Source organism: Rattus norvegicus, chromosome 7, assembly GCF_036323735.1.
Source record: "Rattus norvegicus strain BN/NHsdMcwi chromosome 7, GRCr8, whole genome shotgun sequence".
NCBI classification, from domain to species: domain Eukaryota; kingdom Metazoa; phylum Chordata; class Mammalia; order Rodentia; family Muridae; genus Rattus; species Rattus norvegicus.
In genome coordinates this window covers 54,005,102-54,032,312 of record NC_086025.1, presented here as the reverse complement: position 1 = coordinate 54,032,312, position 27,211 = coordinate 54,005,102, and the positions used below count along the sequence as shown (strand labels likewise).

The 27,211-nt window shown below is 39.2% G+C and overlaps 1 protein-coding gene across 15 annotated transcripts in view; it reads left to right on the top strand.

Annotated features, from left to right (window-relative positions):
* Window positions 1–15,866, top strand: part of Cnot2 (CCR4-NOT transcription complex, subunit 2) — a 101,065-nt gene extending 85,199 nt beyond the window's left edge. For 12 of the 15 annotated variants that reach the window (XM_039078732.2, XM_006241369.4, XM_039078728.2 and 9 more), the window contains 9 exons: window positions 297–422; window positions 2,138–2,262; window positions 3,150–3,270; window positions 3,366–3,522; window positions 6,317–6,378; window positions 6,471–6,520; window positions 7,597–7,697; window positions 8,962–9,106; window positions 14,742–15,866. In XM_039078732.2, coding sequence (XP_038934660.1) covers window positions 297–422; window positions 2,138–2,262; window positions 3,150–3,270; window positions 3,366–3,522; window positions 6,317–6,378; window positions 6,471–6,520; window positions 7,597–7,697; window positions 8,962–9,106; window positions 14,742–14,828 — 974 coding nt within the window. In that variant the 3' untranslated portion in view covers window positions 14,829–15,866. Of the gene's footprint in view, window positions 1–296; window positions 423–1,468; window positions 1,715–2,137; window positions 2,263–3,149; window positions 3,271–3,365; window positions 3,523–6,316; window positions 6,379–6,470; window positions 6,521–7,596; window positions 7,698–8,961; window positions 9,107–14,741 lie in introns of those variants that run through there. The other 3 variants (XM_063263225.1, XM_063263226.1, XM_039078735.2) reach the window with 2 other exon arrangements.
* Window positions 15,867–27,211: the final 11,345 nt, after the last annotated feature.

Here is a 27,211-nt window from a genome sequence, read left to right as displayed (position 1 = left end):
GCCCTCTTCCAACAGGGGGAAATAATGTACAACTCCTCTCTTTTTCTACATCTCCAGACTTGGGTGTTTTAAGATGCTGGCTGTAGAATGCTTTCCTCAGTTATTAGGGAATTCATTCCATGACACAAAATCAGTCCACAGAATCCACAGTATGTGTGTCCACTGTCATGTGCCTACAACACCACACTGCACTATTAAAGAAGACGACACTGTTGTTTCCAGTGAGATGTTTGGCTTTTGTGTGTCATTGTAGATGTTTGTGGAATCAGTAACAAGTATTATCTCTTATCATTTAGATGGCAGTGAAAATGTGACAGGATTGGACCTTTCAGATTTCCCAGCATTAGCAGACCGGAATAGAAGGGAAGGAAGTGGCAACCCAACTCCATTAATAAACCCCTTGGCTGGAAGAGCCCCTTACGGTAATTCATATTCTTAGTGATGGCCAACTAAAGGTTACAGTCATGTGTACTACACACATGCGTGTTTATGTGTGCATGCTTGTATGCATTTATGTTTCAAACCAGGTTAGCTCTATTTTGTCAGAAATCTTAATTTGAAAATTGGTTTTTCTTTCCATATATCTACAATAGCAAAATTGAGTAGTAAACTTTAGTACAGAAATCTAAGTACTTGATTTCATTGCTATTCAAAAGTTATTTCTTCTATTCTATGTGCCTTAATTTATTATATGTGATTGGTTTTGTGACTTGGCTTTTGTTAGTTGCCTCCCCCTCCCCTTTAAGAGAATATATCCCTGGTGACTAATAATAACTGCGTTGAGATCTCTCTCTGAGTGAAGAGGTCTCCTGAGTCACACTGGGGCCTGGAAGACTCATGTCAGGAGGAGGGTAGTCTGAGGGCACTTATTCAGATAGGACATTTATCAACGCTAATGACCGCTGTGTGCAGCACTGGCTATCCTGCCATCCATGTGGCACACGTTTCTGCATACTGGCAAATGCCCTCTTGAAAAGCCTGTGAGAACCAGTGCTTATGATTCTGTATTTCTGTAGATTCTTGGCTATGATTAATAACCCAGTCACTCTTTTTTACAGTCTATAAGTTAAGAGATTCGGGTAGTAGAGCCTGAATAACAATGTTAAGAAAAGCATTTGCAGTGACAGTATAACAACGGAGACAGAAACATTTGTGATGTCAGCATAGCTAGATTGTTGTTACTCGTGGATGAGATCTGATAGAGGCTGGGATCGAGGCAATGATTAGATGAATTTCTTCATCAGTTATTTTAAAATGGAGCTAATATTTTCTCCATAAGGGTTTCAAGTTCCATACTTCTGCATATGAATAGAAATAATGTGTGGAGGAAAAACTTTATTGATCATGTATATCTTAAACCTTCCAAATCTGTTTTCCCAAAATAAGAGAATGTGCTGTGCCCTGAAGTTGCGTGCCTAGCTGCTTGCTTCTCAGTTGAGACGCTAATGTTGTTAACCTTTCCCCATAGGTCCTTTCTTTCATCCCTTTAAACATTCCCGTTGCTCTCCTTGGACCATCTCTAGTTTCTCCATTTCCTTCTTGAATTGTGGAGCCCCAAACTGGATTTTGTTCTCCAATAAGGGCCCGACTAATGACAAGTATAGTGGGAAGAGTATTTCCCAGTTCTTGCATGTTTTACATCTGTAACATGGAGTCCAAGAAAATGAGAAATAAAGTGGAATTGTTTTATAATTGGTTGCAAATTGCTCACTCTGTAAGTCAATTTTAAGTAGAATACTGACATGTTCTTTTAAATTTTATTATATTCATTTTCATTTGACAGCTAACTGGTGTTTATGGCATGTAGTGAGATATTTAAAGCTAGCCTATAAGCCAGCATTTTAAATATTATTACCAATATATCAAATACTATTTTAAGCACCTATATAACATTAGATTAGAATTACAGGATTACCACTTGTTTTCCTTGTATGCTTTATATGTTGCATTTTTTTAGCAGTAAATCAAAATTTCATTCTTTATCATTATCCTGAATATTAATTTTTGAGTTATCAGTTCACGTGCTTTTAAAAAGAACTTTTGGTATATTGTGATAAGCAAAGTTAGCTTCTTATATAGTTTATAAGACAGTATCACAGATTCAATTACAGCTTTCTTGATTATTTTCATTGCGTAGTTGGAATGGTAACAAAACCTGCAAATGAGCAATCCCAGGACTTCTCAATACACAACGAAGATTTCCCAGCACTACCTGGCTCCAGCTATAAAGACCCAACGTCGAGTAATGACGACAGCAAGTCTGTAAGTAGCTGAGGACATGGATGTGAGGGATATAGTTTTCTCCCTTTAGATTTGCCCTACACTAATAGCTACTGACTAGATGCTGCCACAGAACTATTTGAGCACTGTAATAATCTAACTTCTGAAGAATGTAGAAAGCTTTATAAATTAGAAGATAGCCATTTTTTTCCTATTTCATATAGGTTTGCAAATTTCTGTTGAACTTGTCAGTTAATTTAGACTTTTATTGTAGTCCCTGTCAGCTGGATCCCATGAAGTTTGATAATATAGACTTCTAAGGAGCTGTGTTTTTCTTGAGTAAGTTTTCTCCTTGAAGAATCTTTATGCACATTTTTATACCTGTGTTGATTCAGCAAACTCAGCTTCTGATTTAACAAGTGTGTTTATTTCAACATTTATGGCAGAGAGCTTTTTTCTTTTTGTATGTATGATGGGCTTAAAGAAGATTGTTGGGTAAGGACAGAAATAAGTGTGAATATTGAAACTTGATACATTCTTAGTTTATCGTTGAGGTTGCTTTGTAATATTTTTAGTATTGTAGTATGTAATTACTCTGTTATGTAGAAGTGTGCATCCACAAAGCATAAAACCCTGAGAAAGACAAAGATATTTTTCATGTTTTACTCCCTGTGATCTATGACTGAGATCTTAAAAAAAAAAAAATACTAATTTTCTCGGGATTTCTTGCCCTTTAAATGCTCAGATGTAGACAGTAGACACGGGATTTGTTTGTTTTCCATGAGGCAGTTATGGGGATACAATTTTCGAGTAGAAAACAGGTAATTACTACTAACTTAAATACAATAGTGGACGACTAGCAAGATGTTGATGAATTTAAACTTAGATATTTAACACCTCTAATGTCACATTTTCCTTTTTCATGCTAGAATTTGAGTACATCGGGGAAGACGACTTCAAGTACAGATGGGCCCAAATTTCCTGGAGATAAAAGTTCAACAACACAAAACAATAATCAGCAGAAAAAGGGGATCCAGGTGTTACCTGATGGTGGGACTCCATAAATATGTCAGATATTTTAAAGTACTTTTTTTCCTCTAATTTTCTTAATATAAAGTAAAAATAACTGTGTTTTTCTTAACCAGGTCGAGTTACTAACATTCCTCAAGGGATGGTGACGGACCAATTTGGAATGATTGGCCTGTTAACATTTATCAGGGCAGCAGAGACAGACCCGGGAATGGTACATCTTGCTTTAGGAAGTGACTTAACAACATTAGGCCTCAATCTGAACTCACCCGAGTAAGTTTTTCTTCCATGTTTGTACATATCTTCTAACATATAATAGATTCTCATACTGTTAGCTTTTTCTTTTGAAAAATGCCAGGCAGGCATGATCCTGTATCCTGTGCTACCCCAGAGAGCCTCAGACTTGTAACTAATCTCCTCATCAGCCTGCTTACTCCTGGGCCATTCCTTCTAGCTAGTCCATAGAGCACTGTCACTGAGAAACACCAAGGATTCATGTACAAGCCATTTGGGTCTCTCCCGAGCCACATCTTTATCCATCTCATAGTTCTTGTCATTATTTGGAACTGTGGGCTCACCAGAAATTTAACTTGTTGCCTGATTTCTAACTATCACCATTTCCCCTGTCTCTCTTGTGGCTGCGACTTCTGTATCATTTGATCCTATTGGGACTTAGAGCTCTTCTGCCTTCCTCGGTGTTCTTATCTCTTCGGGTCTTTGATGAGCTCACTTCCTTCTCACCATTAAATTTTATGGTCAGTCATAATTGCTCACTTGCATGACTGCCCTTCTCACTTCTTACCACACTTGCACCTTGGAGTCTGTATCCATCGTTAAACCTGTTTGTTTCATTCCTGACCACCTTCTGGTTGGACTACAGAAAAGCACAATTTTATTGTCTGGTCTTGCTGCACACTCATGCTCAGGAACTTAAAACTGAGTCCAGAATTTTACAGGCACACTCCTACCTGATGGCACGACCCCTTCAGAACCTTTTGATTGCTTTTGGGTGTGTTTGTGTTGTTGGCTGGTTGTTGTTATCCTGTGTGACTGTTTTGCATTTCATCAAGCCACTAATAGTGTTTCCTCCTGTCCATAGCTCTAATAATAACCTGCTTCTATTTCTACTTTACAAAGACAGGTGTAAGCAAATAGAAGAGGGCATTAACCTTGTCCTGCCACCAGTCTAAATCTGACATGCCCTTGCCAAAGTATTTGGTCCATGCTTCCTACTTAAAACTTTGTAAAAACTCGTGAGTGTGCATCTTGACTTTTTCTCCTTTCCCTGGTGCTGGCATCCAAACCAGTGTTGTACACAGTAAGCAGGCATTTTACCTCTGAGCCATGTCCCCCACACCCGCCAGGACTTTGGAAATGGTTTTGCTGCTGTAGTCCAGTGTGACTCCTTAACTAAGCATTTCTGCTTCTGTCTGAGCGATGATATTACAGACACATGCCATGATTTCCTTCCAGGTTACTCTGTTTTGTCAATTCCAGTCAGTAGAGATAACTTATTTTTCCAATCGTATCAAAATACATGATCTTGAGTCAACCACCTTTAAGCTATCATCACATTTTTAATTCACTATTTTGAAGCAAACCATCTCAAATGAATCATCTTGATTTTTCTAATTTGTCTTCTCTCACTCTATTAAACCCAGTTTTGCTAAGATTCTGTTCCCATGGTTTCACTAAACTGTGCATTACCAAATGATCTCCCTAACTTCTGTGGACCATGATCTGCTCACTTTCTCTTGGTGCTCACTCCTCACTTGATTTTGAAGACGTCATTCTTACCTGATAGCATTGGTTCATTCCTCAGTCTCCCTTTCACACCACCTCTCCTTGACCTTTGGATTAGGCCTCTCTGTCCTCTTGATGATCTTATCTAGACTTGTGCTTTTAAGGACCACATAGGTTGAAAATTCCAAACACATATTCCCATTGAAGACTTTTTTCTTGAATTTGAGATTTTAGATACCTTTACTAGCTAAATATCTTTTTAAGATTGGTTTAAATCTACACTGTGTCTATGCTCTCTTGGTCTCCATTAATACTTTCAGAAACTTGACACCATCCTTAATTCTCTTCTTCCTTTTCTCTCAGATGCAGTCTTCTAAAATAGGTACAGAATCCAATCCTATTCTCATGAAATTGCTACCACCCTGGTTTGTTGCCTGAATATTCTGCCAGCGGGTCACTCGGCTGGATCCTTGCTTCTCTTCGTGCTTTTTGTATAGCTTTATAGGTAGCACTTAAGATCATTCTTTCTAATTTAAAAACTCCTCCTTGACCAGCAGCTCTGCCATGTTTGTTCACATCATCCTGTCTTTCTTGTCCCTGGCTGCCTTCTACTGCCTTTCATGTCACGTCCTGCCTCAGTTGTTCTGATATTTGCCTTGACTACTACAGTGTTCTACTAACTAATTACCTGTGATTATCTCCCTCATATCCTTGAATATTTGTTTAAATCTAAGCTTGTCAAAACCAACTTAAACTGACCACCCTATTTAATTATACAAACAATATTATTTATCTGTTATACTAATTACTTGCCAATGTCCAGTTCACCATACACTTAAACAGAAAGTAAGTTTTCCAATATCAGCAGCCTTCATTTTGATCCCTTGACTTATTCAGAGCACCTTGAACAGTTCTGGGGGCATCTAATAGGCACTCAAATCCATATTTAGGGAATCTGGCTGCTCCTCATTGCAGGCTTGAGTGAGGGGCATGGAAAGTAATGTAATTGGAGAGTAGTGTAGAAATGAATTTAAAGCATTGTTAATTATAGCACATTTAGAGTAGACCATTTAAAGTTTATGCCTAAGTATATTTCAATGTGATGTGCTTTATTTTCTATTCTAAGATAGTAGAGGGAGCACTCCTGTGTTGTTTTTCTGCTATAAAGTTGCAGTATATTTAATAAAGGAAACCAGGAAGGATGCTTACTTTTATATTTGAGTTATTTTTTCCATTTTCCTGAAATTAAGTTAGTAATAGTTTTCTACTTCATTCTTTAAAGTGGCTTCTTTTTTTTTTTTTTTTTTTTTTCTTTCTTGTTCAGAAATCTCTACCCCAAATTTGCATCACCCTGGGCTTCTTCACCTTGTCGACCTCAAGATATAGGTAGGAGAATCTATTTCTATTCAGAATTGTTTTAAAGATATTTTCTAAGAATCCGTTAATAACACTTTTGTTTGTTTTTTTTTTTTATGCAGACTTCCATGTTCCGTCAGAATATTTAACAAACATTCACATTAGGGATAAGGTGAGTGTAGCTTTCTGTCCTCAGGCATTCATTTTATCTTCTGTCTTGGTAGGGCTTTAGGTTCAGACGGTATGCTGATCTACTAGTAATCTTAGGGATATGCCTCTGAATGCCATTCACATATGTATAACAATTCTATTTTCTTTTTATTAATAATATTAATGCTGTAGGTCTTATTTTTTTTTTAACCAAACAGTGTTAGGAATGATAAAATAGTTCCTGTAATTAATAATTATAACCTTAAGTATAGTGAATGGAAATAAACTAACTTGGAAAATATAGTGATTATTTTATGCCCTTATTCATAAGAGATTTTATCCAGATAAAATGTTTTTAATAGGACAACCCACAAACACCCTTTTGAAGTTACCTGACATCTTTTTCACTGTGTGCTGTACCAGTGCTGTAGACGTGAGGTCACAGTTGCCTAAGTGTTCCATAGCCTTTCTTAGGCCAGTGTGAAAAAGTACTGGAGAGTACAGTGCGTTCACAGCTGCCACCAGAATAGGAGGACATGCTGGGGGGAGACTGACTCACTGGGGTGCTGCAGAAAGGCCATGGCACTGACTGTAGGGAGGGTCAGGTAGACCCTGTATGTGGGTGGATACTTCAGAGGCTCTGTGTGAACAAGAGGCTGAAGATGATTGCATGTACCCTGAGTTTATAGTTGTGTAGGCTTTTTTCTACCTTGTGGAAGGAAATGTGAAAAAGTTTCCTTTTAGGCATTCAATTAAACAAAATATGAGTACTGTCTCGAATTTTTATGCTTCTGCTGTGTGATGTGCTAGGAAGAAATGATTTGTGAACTGTTGCATGTAGAGTCAGCTAGCACTTACAAACCTGTGTGTAGCTGGAATTCCGTGGGATATACAACTCAATTTTGAATTTAGGATTGGGGTTCAACAAATAGCCGTGTTTATTTAAATGGAGAAACTCTTAAACTCTGACTCGCTGATAGTTGTCTAAGCTAAATAAAGGATTTCTGTTTGTCCTTTGGATTTTTATTTTAGTGGTAACAGTTGTTTTTTGAAATTTTTACATTTGTTTTACAACTTAGCATAATTTGTCTTTTGTAGCTGGCTGCAATCAAACTTGGCCGATATGGAGAAGACCTCCTCTTCTATCTCTATTACATGAACGGAGGAGACGTATTACAACTCTTAGCTGCAGTAGAGCTGTATGTTAACGTCTCATAGCACTTTCTCCTCAGCAGATCCTAGATAGTCTGAAGGCTTCTAAAATGATGATGGTTATGGGTTTGTTGGGTTTTTTTTTTTTTTTTAATTGAAAATTCTTCATTCCATGAAATGTAAGTTGTTAGTGGGGATGTTGTTGGGGTTGAAACAGCAGCTCCAGACCTCTGCTTCATTCCTGGGTCAACAACAAAACAGTATAAAGAAAAGAATTTGAATTATCTCCATTTTTAGTAAAATGAATTTTGTTTATTTTGAGAGCATAGTACAGCTTTATAATCATTGTTCTATAAAAAGAATTTTAAACTTGATGTCAGCTATCTGAAGTGACATGCGTGGTGAATTGAGTTTTTATGAGTTATAAAGCAGGACTCATATAGTGGTTCTTGTAGAATCAGATGTTTATGATGAATAGACACAGAATCTCATTATTTCATACATATCAGTGGTTACTATATAGACAGTATTCTGCATGTCTGTGCCTTTAAACCAATACTAAATTGTCAGTTTTTTAATTTCTCAGTTGAGAAAATTTACTTTACTTTTTCCCCATTTCCCTCTCATTTATGTGAAATGAGGTTAACACCTACTGCTTTTAATCTAGTCACAATAAGTAAACTTAGTGACTGTCTCATCCGTCTGTAATGTCATTCCTGTCTGTGAACTAGCGAACTGTTTGCAGGAAAGCGTGTATTTACATGGTGGTTCATCACTGTGGGACATCTGTCCCTTTGGATGGTGCTATCCCAGTCTATAAGTGCTGTAGATCATGTGCCTGGCTTCTGGTGATCTCTTAGATTCTGACGATTTATTGTTTACATTTAAAAATTTAAACTTTACCAAATGGATATTCTATTATAGGTATAAAGTTGTGTGGATTTAAATCAGTGTTTTACTTGATAACTTAACTTACCTTACAAAAATCAATGGATTGTTTCTCAGTATATACTTCAATTTCTATTATTCAGTATATTGTATCTTTCTTTGGTCTGCCCAAGGTTTGTTATATCTTTTAAATACTCATATACTTTTTAAAATATTATGTCTACATTATGTGTATTAAAGAATGTGCTTTTGGAACAAAAGAAATTATCTTACTATATATAAACAAGTTATATTTAATAGCAGAGCCAGATAAAGAAGCATGCATACACACACACACACACACACACACACACACATGTATAATTTTTCTGGTTTTGTGTGGGTCACAGGAGAAATTAATTGTTTCTTTTTTAAAAATTGAAGTTTTAACCGTGATTGGAGATACCACAAGGAGGAGCGGGTATGGATTACCAGGGCACCAGGCATGGAGCCAACGATGAAAACCAACACATATGAGCGAGGAACCTACTACTTCTTTGACTGTCTCAACTGGAGGAAAGTAGCTAAGGTAGAGTCCTCCGTGTGCAGTGTGTGGATATTGTCTTTAAAGAGTGTCCTTGGCTTCCTAAGTGGAACAGTGTGTGGTGCATAACACGTCAGATTTCACTTCACTAATAGGAAAATCATTAAATTTGGAAAGAGATTTCTATGACTTAGGGTCGGAATTATTAATATTTAGATTAATTTATGAATGCCAAATTATTAAACAAAGCTACTCTCTTATAGTCTCACCCAGTCACATGTTTTCATTTTTTTTTTTTTTTAACATGGGGTGAATTTTTTTCAAGCAGAAAGGTTCATTTGAAGATCATTGAGTGCAGGAGAGTTGGTTATCCCTATGTGTGAACACTGAAGAGGAAATGGGCTGAAAGGAAGGTTAATTATTTAGTTGCATTTCGGTTTGTAATTTTGCTTTTTTACAAAATCACCTTGTCAAAGAAAATTCCCCCCTTTGAATTGTGTAGATCTCTTTGTCGGTAGATACTTCACATTTGACTCTTTCTCTGTGAGTGTGATGACGAATGCGACCTGCATTTAGTTACAGAGAGTTCCAAGCCCGTTTCTCTCTGAGTGATTGTTAGTATTACGGAAGCATGAGGCAGTTTTTAAAGTAAATTTCAACAGAAGAGACGTATTTCTGACAAATTCAACAGAAGAGACGTATTTCTGACAAATGTAAAACCAGACTGGGGTAGCGGGTTAGTTGTTGCTTGGGTTATCTTTTCAATGTACTAAATTGAAAGGATGTTTACAATTTAAGACAGTGTGAAGTATACCAGATACAAACCACGGGAAAGGTTGATGGCCTTCTGGAAGTTCTTACAAAGCTTAAAGAAATGAAAAAGATGAGTCTGGTAGAAAATACAGAAGAGGGTAAAAACTGGTTTTGCTTTTGGTTTAGGTGTTTGTAGGTTTCTCAGTGGTAAATGTCTTTACTGTGTTTGTCATTTCAACAGTTACAGTTATTGGAAATGTTTCCGAGAGCGTGTTCTTCACTTGCTTTAATTGAATGTTTATGGAGACACAGTGCGAATGAGTGCGCTCAGGAGTGTTGAGACACTGTCTGTGAGGCACTGAACAAGTGGACATGGTTCTCAGTGTGCCCTCTCAGCCACCCCACGCTGTTGGAGAAGTAGGCCACTGAGAGAAATTACTTAACAGTTGTGGGTAGCGTATTGCTTATTTTCAGGATTTTAGTTAATAATGCAACTGGCTGGGCGCAGTGGTGCATGACTAACACTGTGACAGTGGAGAGCCAGGCAGGTCTGGGAGTCCTAGGCCACTTGGGTCATAGAGTAAGACCCTAGCCCAACAAAAATAGTAATAGTAATAATAATAATAATAATAATAATAATAATAATAATAAGAAGAAGAAGAAGAAGAAGAAGAAGAAGAAGAAGTCACATTTTGACATTTTATCTGCTCATCCTTTCTTTTAAAGTGAACCCAAATAATTAGCAAGATATGGTTTACTCTGTAATATTGCTAATATAGATTACATATATAATTACTAAGTAAAAGTTTTTCCTGTTCATTTTTAGATGTAGCTTTCTCAAAGATTTCAAATTGTAGACTTCTCTTGGCTTAACTTAAACTGACAAATATTGCAGGATTTCTGGTACATAATATATTTTGTGTATGATATAGATGATTATTTTCATTAATTTTACTGGTACATATCAATACATACCTTAATAAACTTTATATGCATTTCTTTACATATTTCTAGTAACTATCTTTAACATACTTTGTGGCTTCCTAAAATTTAAGTATGAACTTATTGTAGTTAAGAGAAAGCTGATATTTTCTGAACTTAGAACAATGATAACATTACTTTTATAAATGCTAAGTTTTGAGTCCAGTGGGTCTAGTAACTTCGTGAGAAAGAAAAAAATACCCTGTATTTTTTAATTAATTAGTTTACTTTATGTGCATTGGTGTTTTACCTGCTTGCATGTCTGTGTTGAGGGTGTTGGATTCCCTGGAATAGGAGTTACTGGCAGGTGTGAGGTAGCTACCATGTGGGTGCTGGGAATTGAGCCTGAGTCCTCTGGAAAGCAGCCAGTGCTCTTAATCACTGAGCCTAATTTTCTTAATAGGAACACTGAGTCGTGAAAACGTTGCTTTCCGGGACTGGAGAGATGGCTCAACGGTTAAGATCATTGACTGCTCTTCCAGAGGTCCTGAGTTCAATTCCCAACAGTCAGCTGATGGCTCACAATGATCTGTAATGGGATCTGATGCCCTCTTCTGGTGTTGTCTGAAGACAACAACATTGTACTCTTATAAATAAAATAAATCTTTAAAAAATAAAAAACATTGCTTTCCATGTATCTAGAATTGTTTTTAAGCTTTTAAAAATCATCCTGTAACAAAATTTTCCACTAAAAGCAAATATTTTCATAGACCCTATAACAATACATAATGTTAAAGTATGCCTTGAGAAATTAAATGTTCTGTTTCTAAAGTCTGTAAAGAAAATATCTTAGTTGCTATGAAGAGGCACCATCATCATGGCAACTCTTATTTATAACAGAAAACATGTAATCATGGACTGGCTTACAGTTCAGAATCAGTCCATTATCATGACAGAGAGCATGGCAGGAGGCAGGCAGATAAGGTGCTGGAGAGGAACTGAGTCCTTATTTGATGCATAGACAACAGGAAGGAGGGACTGGGCCTAGCAAGGGTTTTTGAAACCTCTGAGCCTACCTCCAGTGACAACACTTCCGCCAGTAAGGGCACACTCCTCATCCTTCTAATCCTATCAGACAGTTCCACTCCCTTGACTGAGCATTCAAATAAATGGGCCTGTGCAAGCCAGGCCGATCTTACTCAAGCCACAACAGAAGCTTTGCCTGCATTAATTTATAAACTGTTAAGTATACTTTTGCTAAGGCCACTTACTATTCTAAACATCAGATGTGATAGACAGAGCAATTTCCGTCTACATTCTGTCCAAGAATGTATGTATCAACAGTATGTGTGTATATGCATATCAACATATAAAAGATGCTATCAAAGGGAGCAAAGAGGTAACAATGATAAAAGACTTTAAGAAGAGTGAAAATATGGAGAAGACAGAAGACCAAAAAGTTACCAGTACTTCTTTTGTGTTTGTATTAGACAAGATTTGACCTATATAATTTCTTAATATCTCTTGAATATTTTAACTATTAAACTACTTATGCTCCCTAGATTTAAACTAGTCTTATTTTTAATACAACATTAACATTGATGAGGTTAATCAGTTTAAGTATGGATAAAATGTGACTTACAGCTTATCATTTGTTAAAATTGCAGGTAAGCTTTTTATGGCTTGTATATTATAGAAACCAATATGCGTTTTCATGTAAAAGAATGGTGTAACTGGAAGATCTTTGCTGATTGTGAGTGTGGAGATCCAGCTTTAGCCATGAGTGGGAGGGGCATGGGCAGGGACTGCTCTGCTGTTTATGGGAGGCCAAGGGTGGTAGCTCTTGTGTTCGCCCCTCCTTGCTGGTAAGCAAGCAGCTCCTGTGCCTCTCTCAGTCATAGTCATGCGACACGGATCTTTTTAAGGAGTAATGTCACCACAGAGTACCTTCATAAATGTTTGTGAAGGCATGTAAAGCTTTCAAAGTTAATTTGCAGGGTATAATGAAGTAAATTTGTTTTGAGTCTTGTATTAAAAGTATTAAATAAAAACTCATAAAACCATCACATGTCCAAGTCTTCAGTATGTCTTATGGGAATTTAAATACCTACTTCCTTCCCAAGAATACGCAAAAAGATTAGATAAAATACAGCTTTGGCTTTAGTTGTTCTTCATACTAGGCTGAGAAGCTATATGTCTAATTGTTACTGTGGTGTCTCTAATTGTGAATACTTGATTTGGTGTCCAGAAGTTGGGTCACTAAGACCTAAGCTTTCTTTTAAACTATTGGACATTTCATTTCATTTAATAGTGGAAACATTTGTTGATACCAACCCCAGTAAAATAAATGCTACTTGGTTAATCTTCAGTAGGTAATGTATGTTGAGGGTTAAAAGCTTAAGTGAGATTTCAGAATAGCTTATGCTTGTTAGATTTGGGTCACAGGGTGAGTAATTTTAGAGCATCTCCTCTTTGTGGTTACAGAGATCTTTGCTTTTGTCCTGTTTGTTTTTGTTTTGTTTTTGTTTTTGTTTTTTTTTTTTTTGGTGGGGGGTTGTCTTTGTTTTTTTGTTTTTTTTTTTTTTTTAAGTACACTGTTGCTGTCTTCAGACACACCAGAGGAGGGCATTAGATCTCATTACAGGTGGTTGTGAGCCCCATGTGGTTGCTGGGATTTGAACTTAGGACCTCTGGAAGAGCAGTCAGTGCTCTTGACCACTGAGCCTTCTTTACAGCTCTTGTTTTTGTTTTTAAGTATACAGTTATATTTGCATCTGTAATGCTGATCGTGAAAACTTAGTATTCTTAAATTTTAAAACTTAAAGCCAGGTGCTGGCACTAACCTGTAACCCAGGTATTCAGGAAGCTGGGGTGGGCAGAATTATGAGTTTGGAGCCAGTTTGGGTTATATAGGAAGTTCCAAAGCCAGGCTAAACTACCCAGCAAGACCTTGTCTTACAAAGAGTGGGGAGGGGCAGCAAGATGGTTCTGTGGTACAATGCCCCCACAAGCCAGGGGCCCTGAGCCAAGCTCAGGGGAAGTAGAAAACCAGCTTCTGTATGTACTGTGCTCTCTGCTTGCCCCACCCACAAATAAGCATTTATAATACAAACAAAACAAGGTAAAAACAATTTGATTTTAAATCAATAATCCAGTTAGCTTTCAGATAATTATGCACCAAAACCACTGTCTAGTTTTTAATGACTTAAGTCATACGCTGTTTAGAAATGGGAGTTCTTGAGATGTGTGTGCTTTCAATTCTTTGTTTTCCTGAGATTTTAGTGAAGTTAAAATGTTACTTTGCTTTTTTAAAAAAATGTCACTAAGGGATATTGAGAAGTGCCTCATTTTAAACATGAACAACATGTCAAGAGTCTTTACTTTTTTTGTACTTTATTGAAACGCTTTATTTAAACACCTGTAACCTTCAGTCTTCTGCATTAGAGCTAGTTATTTCACTTTGATTTCTAAGGAAAGTGCACACAGAACTGTGATGAGAACTGTGATGAGTTTCTGAGTTCCTGACTTTACTTCCAAAAGCCTATGCTGTGCACCTGCCGGACAGTAGACAGAGGGCGCTGCTGTTGCCTGGGCCCTCACCTGATGGGAGAAGAGCGCGCCTAGTATGTGTGCCTCTGTTTGCTCTTCGGTGCACTTGATTTAATTATTCATATAGAAGATATATTTTGACCAAAAAGAAAAACCGCATTAAAAGAGACTAGTGAGATAGATGCCTCAGCAGTAAAGGCAGTTGCCAAGGGGACTAATGACCTCTCCACCATGTTTGATTCCAGAACACATGTGGTAGAGGTTCTATACCTCACAGGTTGTCCTCCACCCCTCTCACGTGCACTGTGTGTGTGTGTGTGTGTGTGTGTGTGTGTGTGTGTGTGTGTGTGCGCACGCGCCTGCCTGTGTCTGTCTACACATACACACTCACAGTAAATGTTTTTGAAAAGCTCACTGTGAGGTAATTTGGATTCTCAGTTCTGCTGTTCTTTTGTAGGAGTTCCATCTGGAATATGACAAGTTAGAAGAGCGGCCTCACCTGCCGTCCACCTTCAACTACAACCCTGCTCAGCAAGCCTTCTGAAAAGACTCCCTTTTCTTGGGGTATGGCTGTCTCAGCACAATACTCGACATAACTGCAGAACTGATGTGGCTCAGGCACCCTGGTTTAATTCCTTGAGGATCTGGCAATTGGCTTACATAAAGGGTCACCATTTGAGGTCCTGCCTTACCAATTATGTGCTGCCCAACAACTAAATTTGTACTTTGTTTTCTCTAGTTTGAGCAGGGTCTGAATTTTCTCATTTATTTTCTTTTTGCCAGCAGACAGACTTGGGTCTATAAAGACAAGCAAGTACACTGACAGAAGTTACCATTTAGTTTCTTAAATGTAAAAAAAGAAAACCCACAAAAGACTCAACAAAATTAGACCACAAAATTTGCATTGTTCATTGTAGCACTATTGGTAATAAAAGAGCAGATGTTTGTGCGTTTTGATGTGGAGATCCTTCTCGTATTTCATTTGGAAAGATGAGCAAGGTCTGCTTCTTTCTTTTTACTTCCCCTTGTGTTTCTGAAAGGCAGTTTCTCCAGGCTTACTGCAAGAATATGACTGTAGAGAGATTACCACAGTCTCTGGTGGCTCCAGGGCTGTGTTGTTACTGAGCTTCATCTTTCCAGAATGAGCAAAACACTGTCCAGTCTTTGTTACGATTTTGTAATAAATGTGTACATTTTTTTTAAATTTTGGACATCACATGAATAAAGGTATGTATGTACGAATGTGTATATATTATATATATGACATCTATTTTGGAAAATGTTTGCCCTGCTGTACCTCATTTTTAGGAGGTGTGCATGGATGCAATATATGAAAATGGGACATTCTGGAACTGCTGGTCAGGGGACTTTGTCGCCCTGTGCACTAAAGGGCCAGATTTTCAGCAGCCAAGGACATCCATACCCAAGTGAATGTGATGGGGCTTCAAGACGTGAACTGAGACAATTCACTCTGGCTGTGTGAACAGCAGCGTTTCATAGGAAGAGAAAAAAGATCAATCTTGTATTTTCTGACCACATAAAGGCTTCTTCTCTTTGTAATAAAGTAGAAAAGCTCTCCTCACTGCAGTGTTGACTTTGATTTGAAATTGTCACATTTCTTCTTCCACATGAAAAAAACACAGAGAACCTCAAGCTTTACAAATACCCTGAATGAATGGTGTGGCTAAATTGCAGTTGTCCTTTTCTGCTTTTTCAGCTGTCAGCAAGTCTGTTAATGGGACCATGCTGGGCACTTTACTTAGGAAGGCGCCCCAGCATTAACTTAGGGGAACATTGGGGAGGCTCTAGCTACATTGCAAGTTACCACCCAACCAAGCTGGGATCCAACCAGAAAGTTTGTTCCGGAAGAAATTGCTGAAGAATTTCATGATAGAACTTTGAGATTTACTTAGTCTTTATGAAACTTATCTTCAGCTTGCTGACCGGGATGGTTCATGTCTGCAGGTGACTGAATTCTTTTGTCATCTAAATAACTAAGCTAAAACTGTCTGGAGGCTAATGCCGCCAAGAAGACTAGGGCTAGGCTATGTGGGATCCGAATCTTCAGCTTTTATTCTTAACCTGTTTCCGAGTTGAGTGGACGCTTACTGATGTTGCCTAAGTAACATTTGGAAAGTAACATTTATGAAGTGCTGTGCCTGTGTATCAGGAATGTACAGGAACTTAAGTTCACCTCTGAGTATTTAGAGATAGCCAAAACAAGTTTTTAAAAAATATCATGACTGTTAAAAATGTTGCAGAATTTAGAGTACCACCTCAGTAGTAAAGATAACACAGCAGATACTGCACTATTTAAGATATACCTCTTCCAAATCGTTGGCGCCAGTTTCCTTCAAATAATGATGAGGTATATCTTAAATAGCGCAATGTCTGCTGTGGTTTCTGACACTTACTGTGAAGTTACTTTATAGAATAAGACATTACCTCTGTAACCATCAGCAGTTGCTGGGCAGGGGGAAGACAGTGGAAGGGATCTCCAGTGTCAGAGGTCAACTAGACTTCAAATACAAATTTGAACATTTTTACATTTGAAGTTCCATCCTACATACAAAGAAATTGGCCAAAACTATATATATATATATATTCCACATTTTCCCCTTAGATTTATTTCTGTTCATTTTTGTGGCTATGTAGTTCATTTCCCCAGTAAAGCAAATGGGTACACTCTGGCACAACTGTCACTGAACTGCGACTGGCTTTGTTGATAATACACTGCAAAAAGCAATCCTTTAGCCTGTTTGAATGCAAAGATGTGTGTGTGCGCACACACGCGTGTTTGTAGAAACTCTGCAACTTCATGGGCAAGCCATAAGATATCAGAAGATCTGTTTGGGGTTACAGTATCTCAAGGATTCGAGTGTATCAACTTGACTATTCACAGGAACGAACATGATAAAAGTGTTCTTTGGAGATTTTTTTTTTTTTGCTGAAATTTTCCTTCAGGGTAACCTTTTTTAAGAACTGAAAGTTCACTTAAGTCTTACACTATCTTCAAAGCCATAAACACGAGGCAGCTGCGCAGGACCCTGCAGAACTCACTATATTTAGAGTCACATTCATAGCAGAATTTCTGCACAGAATTTCTGCAAATACATGCACACGGGCGCAGGTGGAAACAGGAATATAAATGTTTTCAACTGTGATTTGTCTATGAAGTTTATAAAGACTTAGAAGTATGTACTAACTAGATCTGGGGCTATATGACCCTGCTCTATGTGAGGCATAAGTTAAAAGCCCAAGTGCTGCACACACTAAAATTAAAACTAAGGAATAAATATATTGACATAAGACAGATACTGTGATTCATTTACTTTCAAGAACTTAAATTCTAGTGGCATGTCACCATGCTCCCCTTGCCAATGGCATTTAACAGTGACTTGCATCATACTGTGAACAGATTTGGGCAGTGAAGTACATTAAATCTATTGAAAGGAAAAAACAACCCAGTAGTTTTAAGTATCAGATTGATTCAAGTAGGATTCAGTATCTCAAGGTCATTAGTGTTCAGCTTGGATGGTGAAAAGTGTTTTAAGAGTTGTTTAGGCGTAGGTCTAAACCATGACGACTCCTACTTCTACTACTGCCAAAGTAGAAAGTTTGTTATGCCCAGAACACGCACGGTAAGAATCACTTCTTTGGGGCTGGAGAGATGGCTCAGTGGTTAAGAGTACTGGCTGCTCTTTCAGAGGTCTTGAGTTCAAATCCCAGCAACCACATGCTGGCTCACAACCATCTGTAATGAGATCTGATGCCCTCTTCTGGTGTGTCTGAAGAGAGCAATAGTGTATCTCACATACATAAGATAAATAAATCTTAAAAAAAAAAAAAAAGAATCACTGCTTTGAATGTTACAGATCTGAAATGTGCCCAGTTTAAGTGCTCTGGATGTTTGCTACATGTTCCTTCCTGCCTTCTGGCTGCCAAGTGACATATAATTTTTCATACGTTATTGTTTTGTATCTAAAGAAGAGCATCGTGGGGTGCGTTTTAGGGTCTCACGTTTTATAGAAGTCTTCAGATGTCCTCACTGCAAAAGGAAGTAAGGACAGGTAACACTGTAGAGAAAAGGTTTTAGGAACAGTATTTCCCTTCAAGTATCAAGTTTCAAGTCTGTGAGTGTTCATGTGTGGCAAAAAGGGCTAAGGAGGACCAATAAGAAAAGGTTATCAGTGTGATAGGAGGAACCACGGTAACTGCATTTTGTTTTGTGGTGGTTGGTCAAGTGTGGGGCCTAATTGAAGTTAGATTAGATAAGCAAGCAAGCTATACCGTGATCCGCATCCCCAGCAGTGATTCAGGGCCTCAGTTTACTTGCCTTTTAAGGCATTCCTTTTGACTTTGTAGAACACAGTGGAAGAGGGACAGGTGCACATAAGGTAAGACACTTGGACTGGGCGTGTGGGGCTGGGGGAGCGTTAATTTCCTGTGGCTAACTGATAAAGTGTAACAAGGAATTGGGATTGCTAGTGTATTTCTGCACATCAGCCAGAAACTCTTAAAGTCACATCAGAAAGTCTCAGACATAACAGCCCATTACAAAGTGCATTGCATCTGTAAACAGTTACAAACACAAAGCATGTGTTGGTGAAACATGGGACCTTGGGGCTGGAGAGATGGCTCAGTGGTTAAGAGTACTGGCTTTTCTTCCAGAGGTCCTGAGTTCAGCAAACACGGTGGCTCACAACCATCTGTAATGGAGTTCAATGACCTTTTCTGGTGTGTTTGAAGACAGCAACAGTGTACTTATTCATACATATTATATGTGTTTCTTTAAAAAAAAAAATGGGACCTTAATACAAGCCAGAGAATGAGGGGAATTGTCAGAGCTATCTTCAAATATAGGAACTTCAAAAGAAGGCTAAGTCTACTCAAGAAGTGGAAGGCGGGTGAGAGAGGATGTCATCTTGTATCAGTACACTGGCTCACAGGTCTGGCTGGTTGGTGAAGCTTTGCCCTGGTGGAAGTGGTCAGATAGGAACTGGATGATTATCAAAGTCAACATTGACCGGACTGACATTTTTGTAATAAAAGGATGGTTTTAGTATCAAGGTCTCATTTCAGCAATTAGAGATGTAAGGAACCTTAATCAAAAGTTGGGGACTGTAGTCAGATCCTAATTGAAAAACAGTACATCTTTAAAAGAAAAATGCTGTTCTCTGAATGGGGATATTTTACTTAAACAATTTCAGGTTAAGTCAGATTACAAATTTAATTACATGTTATTTCCTTTTCTACCTTCAGTTGACAGGAGCAGACATTTGAAACCTATTCATTAGGTTATGTGGGTTTTTTTTTTTTTAGTTACATATTTGAAGAAAGGGGGATCCAGTTTATGCTGTTTTGAAGTAAATATTTAGACTCAAACTGGTAATATATGACATGTTCAAACTCCCATTTTCTACAATAGCGACCACATGAATTAGATTGAACAATATTATATTATTTAAAAAGAAGATTGGTCATTCAGTTTGATTTATAAGTGTCTGTTTGAATTGAGGGGAACTATAGGGATTTGCCACAAACAATGGAATTCTGAAGTGATGTACCAAAGGACTTAATTGTCCATGGGAGAAGCCAGGAAGCTACTTCAGATCACATACGAAATTACTGCCACCAGTCCACTCTATTCTTGGCTTAAGGTATAAATACTAACTACGTTAAGGTCCTGGTGAACTCCCATCAAGTTAACATTAGAGTAAGGTTATATGCCAGAGGTGTTCACTTGTATTTTCCGTAATATCCAGGGTCCTCACTGAGAGACCAGGTCTTTACAATACTAGTCATCATTGGCTCAGGAAGAACGTGAACTCATTTCCAAGCATAAAATCCAAAATGTTTACTTCTACTGTGTTTGAAGAATAGTTTTGCCAGATTTACTTGTTTGTAAGCACACAAACTGCTAAAAGTAATTGCATAAATTATCAATATATTCATTAAGTGAAAGTCGAAAACTCAGTAATTCAGCTTTGGCATTTTCTTAATGCTGCAAGCTTGTAAGAATTCAGTATTTGTGGACCACAAAATTGCTAATAATTTCTGTGTATGTATGTATCAAAATTTTCTGCCAGTCATTTAAATTGGAATTATAAAATTTACATAACTTACTATGCTGCCCTTCCAAATTCTTGCTTACATAGTACACAAGCATTGGCTGACAGCTCGATTTCGCATTCATTGTTTCATTCCCGGGGTGTTAGGCACCTGTCTGACTTTAGCTACCTTCTGATATCTTGCTAGGTAAGGGTCAGTGTTAACTCCTTTAAGCAGCAGTTAGGGTACCAGTTGAGAAAAACAGTTCTTAATTTTTAGGCTTATGTGTCTGAGTGTTGTGTCCACATGTACAGCGACCTTAGTGTACAGAGAGCTTTGGATTATGGGTGGTTCTGAGCCACAGTGTGTGTTGGGAACCAAGTCTAGGTTTTGCCCAAGTCCCCTTACCACTAAGCCAACTCTCCAGTCCTAGGATGTGGCCTAATTTGCAGAAACATGTCATAAAATGTTTTGGTAGTTTGCATTTATAGTTGACTCAAGGGACATCTTGACCACATAGTATTTGTCTTAATTTCTAAGAAAGTGCTTTTTCCAATAAAAAATTGTTTCTACTGCATACTGGAAATAATTTTGATAATACTTGAGTTCTTTAAATTTTGGAAGAAATGCCTTTAATTCAAAGGTGATAGAATTTCCACAAGTGACTGAGTTGATTTAATATTTCAAGTCTCTGGCCTCTAGATACTCATAATAGAAAAACTTAGGTAAAACCTTCAAATTACACACTTCGAGAAGACATAGGAAGGAATGACATAAATAGTTTCATCTTCTTGAGTATAAAAATAAAGATTTGGGGCAGCCACAGCATTTCAAAGCTACCTTTAAATCTGTTACATACTGAACATTTATTTTAAGATGTAGTTTTAATTACCATATGCAGCAATGCATTCATTTTGTCTGGTTTGGAATTGTTAAATATTTCCTCCTCCTGAGAGAAACATCACTGGAATGTTTTAATATCTGAATAATTAATATTCCTCTTGTATGCTATTACATAAAACATACCTTTATTTAAATGCCACTTGCGTTCCTGTGCCTAAGAAATATTTCTACATTTACATTATCTAAAGCTTTGGGTTATTCTTGGTTCATTCTAAATGTAGATCTAAAATTTGAATATTAAACTAGTTGGCTTGCAAAATACTATTCCGAATATGAATTGTCTACTGAAGATGGGCCGATCATTACCCCGGCTTCCCTGCATTTACACAGACAGCCCTGAGCTGTCTGTGGACATAATGGAGGTCCATTATCCCTGAAGTGTTTGTAAAGTACATGGTGTGGGAAAGGAAGATGCAGACTCTTGTTTCATAGAGCATTAAAGTGGGGCTTCCTTTCCAACTTTGTATTACCTTTTTTCTTTGCATTTAAGGTAAGGGTATAAAACTTTAGTGTTCCAAATTCCATCAAAAGGAGCCAAACTAACAGGAAAATGGACCAGAAGGCCTAGGGGAACAAAAATGGCTGCAAATCTAAATAGGAATCAATTATTTCTAAGGCTTTATTGTTACAACAGTCTTTACCCTAAATAAAAGCAGATGGTATAACAAGGGCCATAATGTTACAGCAAGGGACAAAGACTAAGTTATGATAAAGTTCTACTTGTTTAAATGGTCCAAGACAGCAGTGGGTAGATGGTAGGAGTCAATTTGTTTTCTATCATTAGATGTGTCTAGACAATGGCAAGACAAATCTTACTAGAAATATTAAGTTCTTTCCCACATAAATGGGATAGGATTTCCTTGTACTCTAGAATAATTTAGTGACTTTCGTCAACATCTGTTCTTCCTTTGTGTGTGTTTACTTTGTAGCTTGAATCTAGCCTAAATACTAAATATCTCTGACTCAAAACACTATTTTGATGTGAAACATGTCTCAACATTGTTAAGCAGGAATGTGACTGGAATAAATGGGAGCTAGATGAAGCCATCAGTCCCAACATTCCTCTACTGCTTGTCCCCTTCTAGGTTTCACAGTGCAGATGCTGATCAACCCCCTGGATATAATGTATTTGAAATTCATTTTTAATATATCATCTTGGAAATGCTAATCTCCGAATTTGTCCCTCATGAGATTAATTTAGAACATTTCTGAACCTATTTATAGAGTTGTTCAGTAAATGTATGCCCATGCCCCCAAGGATACTCCCACACACCTGTTAGCCACTGTGGGAAGATGATCTCTGTATTTGAGGATTATTTTAGAATACCCTTGACTAGGTGTTTATTACATAGCAATACAAATTTTTGTTTTGTTTTGTTTTTAATTTTGGAACAGCAAAGTTTATCCTTTAATCCTAGAATGTTAAAAAACAATTCTAGCTCCAATCCTTTCATTTAAAGAGAAATTATTGTTGATTATACCAGATGAATTACTGCTAAAGCTGGGGCCAAAGCTGATACTTCCCTTTCTACATAAACACCTATGTCCTATAAAATTCAGTGAATATGAAAGATAAGAATTTAAGGACTCTACCACTAGCAGTGTTCTTTTAAAAGAATTAAAACGTTAATATCTAGGCAATGGGAGAAAGGGACATGTGACGTCACACCCTAGCTGAAACACTATTGCCAATTGATGGCTGGTGGATAAGGGAGATTGTCAGTTTGGTTCAGGGCTTCAGACTTTGGCCCCCTGTGCATGCTCCAATGGACAACCTGTGTACACACAGCAGCATTAAGTGGACTTGGTTTACTTAAAAAGTACAGGAAGTTGAAAAGGAAGGGGTTGGGGGGCGTATGGCAAGGTTGGAGGGAGGGGCGGTTTATATCAAAACATATGCATATATGAAATTCTCAATTTTTTATTTAAAAATGAAGGCAAAACTGACTGCATTTTCTGCTTTTGGGATTTTATCTGTGCTTTGCCTGTGTACGAACAGACTTCAAACTTCTAAAAATAAATCACCTTTGAAGTATTTGCTGTGTCAATCTTAGTGGGCTGCTTGGTTAATTTTGTACTAATATTTTCTAAGCTAGAAGTAGTGTTCTCAGTAATAGTGCGCTCGGTGCGATAGGTAATGTTTATGGCTAGAAATTTATTTCAAGTTTAAAGCCTAAGGAGATAAACATTTAACAATGGAGCACAACAAAAAAAAGGTGTTTTTTTTGTTTTGTTTTGTTTTTCTCATAGCAGGCTAGAAGTCATTTAGTAAAACTGAAAACATCTCAAAAGTTAATCTCTATATTTTAAGTGTATGGATGTTTTGCTGCATGTATGTATGTGGATCACAAACTCACAGTTCTTGCAGAGTCCAGAAGAGGGCATTGGATCCCCAGGAACTAGGGTTACAGAATATTGTGGGCTGCCATGAGGGAGGGCTGGGAATCAAAACCTGGTCTGGAAGAACAGACTGTGTGCTTAACCACTGAGCCATCTCTCTGGTCCCCTGCCAACCTTTACTTTGAATTTTTATTATTTTTAGTATGTGTGGGTCTGTTTGTAAGTATGTGGGAGCTGGTGCCGCTGGAGGACAGAAATATCAGGTCCCCTGGAGCTGGGGTTGCAGGTGGTCGAGCACTGCCTACATGGGTGCTGGGCATAGAACTCAGGCCCTTGCAAGAACAGTACCTGCCCTTAACTGCTGAGTCATCTCTTGTCTTAGTTAGGGTTTTACTGCTGTGAACAGACATCATGACCAAGGCAACTCTTATGAGGGCGACATTCAATTGGGGCTGGCTTACAGGTTCAGAGGTTCAGTCCATTGTCATCAAGGAGGAAGCATGACAGCATCCAGGCAGGCATGGTGCAGGAGGAGCTGAGAGATCTACATCTTCATCTGAAGGCTGCTAGCAGAATACTGGCCTCCAGACAGCAAGGGTGAGTGAGGGTCTTAAAGCCCACACCTACAGTGACACACCTACTCCAACAAGGCCACACCTGCTAATAGTGCCAGTCCCTGACAGTGCCAAGCATATATAAACCATCACAAAAGTTAAGATTAAATAAAAAGAAACTCAGCTTTCTAATTATGCCTGAAATTATTGGGAAAATAAGATGTCTATATAATTTTCTTTGTTGGATCACTACTTCCTATCTCCTTATAGTAAGTTGCAAATGTGTAAAACTTCTCCAAGATGTGAGTTTTAATGGAAAGGATGATAAAGTAAGGCTTTTCCAGTCTTTGTAATTAGCTGGGCAAGTGTTTGCTAAGTTTGTTATAGAAAGACTCCACAATGTGCTGACTCTGGAAATAAACGGGAACAACATGTTCTGTTCCTGTGGTTTTAAGGTCCTTCATACACGAGACTGGGTGTTTCCCTTCTAACATAAGCCGCAGAAGTCTCTGTAGAGTGTTGATCACAAAAGTGAACCGATGGGAACAAAACCTTAATGTTCTTCTTTGGGAAGGTTTTGCTTTTCTTCTAAAGGAAGTCTCACTGAGCGCTGTGGAGACAACAGTATTCTGAGGGAGACAGTGCTGAACAGTGTGCCTTTTAATTTCTGTGGATGGCATGCTATTCATAGGAAGGACTTTCTTCCTTTCCTGTGCTGTCTCTGCCCTCCTGAGAACAGAAGGTGCCAAACTGCCCTGTGTCCTCAAGGTCCTCACTACCCTTCTGCCTTAAAGTCAAGGATGAGCTGTTTTCTGATACACATATGTCCAGCCTTCAGTCGGAATGTTACAAGGCAGCCCTACCACAAGTAGAAGAAACTAACATGTATTTCTAGTGAATCCTTCAGAATAAAAATAGTTGATTCAATCCGTGAAGCCTTCAGATATGTTTCACTTAAGACAAACCAACTTAGAAAGGAAACAGGAAAACAAAACAAAACAAAACCCGAAACCTAAAATGTTTGAATAACACAAAGCTGGAGAGAGAACAACAGCTTCTTCCACCCCTGTGAGAAAGCAACTGAACTAACATTTGCACTAAGACAGAACTCCCTGACCTGGCTTCCTGGTTTGTTTGTTTTGTCTTTTCAGTTGTTTCATTCACTCTTAAGGAGCTCTAGAGGCACTGAAATGTGAAGTGTGTAAGGTAATGTTGTTAACCTTAGGGCCTGTCCTGGGCTTTCTGGATGTTGCATGAATTACTTTAAGTCCCTCAGTCTTAGCGGTCTTGTTCCGTGTTCATTCACCCACCCCTCATCCCCGAATCTGTCGAAGGAAAACACGCAGTGAAGATATGCGATTTCAGGTTAAGATGCTCCAACTATTGAACTCACCTTTCTTTATAGCCAACGTGTCCCTAATAAATGCCTTTAGGCTAACAGGAAAATACTCTCAAGCAGAAATAAAAAAATGAAATAAAATTCAGTCTGCTCTAAAACTTAGAAGACACGGAGACATAACATCTTTGTGATTTTAAAGTTTTCTAAATCCTGAAGCCTTTTTATTCATCAAGAAGAAAAGACACTAAAGGTCTCCTTTCCCATTGCTTGCAAATACATGTCACCATAACCGGTCAGAACTCTGTCCAAATGTATTCAGTCAGTACCAGCTAAGTATTTAACTTCTGGTAGAGTGGGCTTAACGTTTCCATGATTCTGCAATTGTTATTCATCAGGAACATGAGTTCATTCATCTGGGACTTGCAAGGCAAGAAAAGGAGGGTACAAAAAACAAAAAAAAACAAAAAACGAAAAAAAACCTTCATTCTTCCAAACGTAGCTTGAAACAGTTTTCAAGTTTGATTTTATGATTTTTTTTTTAAAATGTAAAAAGCTGTTTTAAACTTACAAAAGAAAAGTCAGGCGAATAGAGGCTGAAGGTGTACATCCACAGGGTAGATATGAAAGTAGCAAGGACGAAGTAGAAAGGCGAAGGACTAACAGCAAATCTCAAGCAACTGTAGCAGTTCCAAAGTGTCTGCAAGCCGCGGTTGCCTTGCTCACCTGCAAATCTCGGGGCGGGCTAAAGGTGGCAAAATTCCTAAAGAGGCCAAAAGCGTCTGCTCTTCACAGCCGGAAGCCAGGAAAGTGGCATCACCTTTCAGGCTGCAAGCCTCTGCCACCTGTTTGCTTCCAACCCCTAGGGGTCATTCCCGTTGCCTAGGGCCTATTTTTCCAGAGAAGTCCACCGACGTCCAAGGCTCCCATCCCGTTAGCTTGCACCAGCCGGGCGGCGGCGTGCGATCCGCGGGGACCTCCGGCTCCCGTCGCTCGCCCTGGGCATCCTGCTGCGTCCGCGCAGGTGTCCTCTGTCGCTCGCCGCCACCTGAACTCGCTTTGCCAGTGTGCCTGCTGCCCCGCAGCTCTCGGGATCGGAGTTTTAAGATTCCCGCCTTGCATGCTCACGCCATCCTCCCCCACTTAAAAAATTTCTGTTTTCCTCTTTTAACTTTCTCCCCAGCCACGCTCCCTCGGTGCTAGGCGTTCGCCGCGGCCGTCTCCGCCATCTCTCCAGGTTGCATCTGGCGAGGATTCCGAGAGCTGCTCGCGGCGGCCCGGGTGCTCGCCCACGGGAAGCGCGGGGCGCGGCGCGGGGCGGGGCGGGGCGGCGGCGCCCAGGGTGGGGAGGAGCAGCCTCCCTCACGGCGGAGCCGGGGCTCGGCAGCCCAGTCGCTCCCAGCGTCGGGGCGCCGGGCGCTCGACCGCGGCGATGGCAGGCGGGCGGCGGGCGCGGGGAGGCGGGCGCGGGGCGCGGAGCGCGCGGGGGCGGGGACGGGCTCGGGGAGCCCCGGGGTGCCGGACCCTGTGAGGCGGCGGTGGCACCCGGGAGCCGGGCCGCGGGCAGCGCCGTCTCCGCCGCCGGGGGCGTCGCCGGCCTCGGCCCCTTTGTTCTCGCGCGCGCCCCCTCGCCGCCCACTCCCCTGCTGTCGCGCGGCGGTGGCGGCGGCGGCGGCGGCTCCTCCCGCCCGAGGCGGTTGAGCTCCGGCGCCGGGGGCGGGAGGGGGCGGGGAGCGCGCCAGC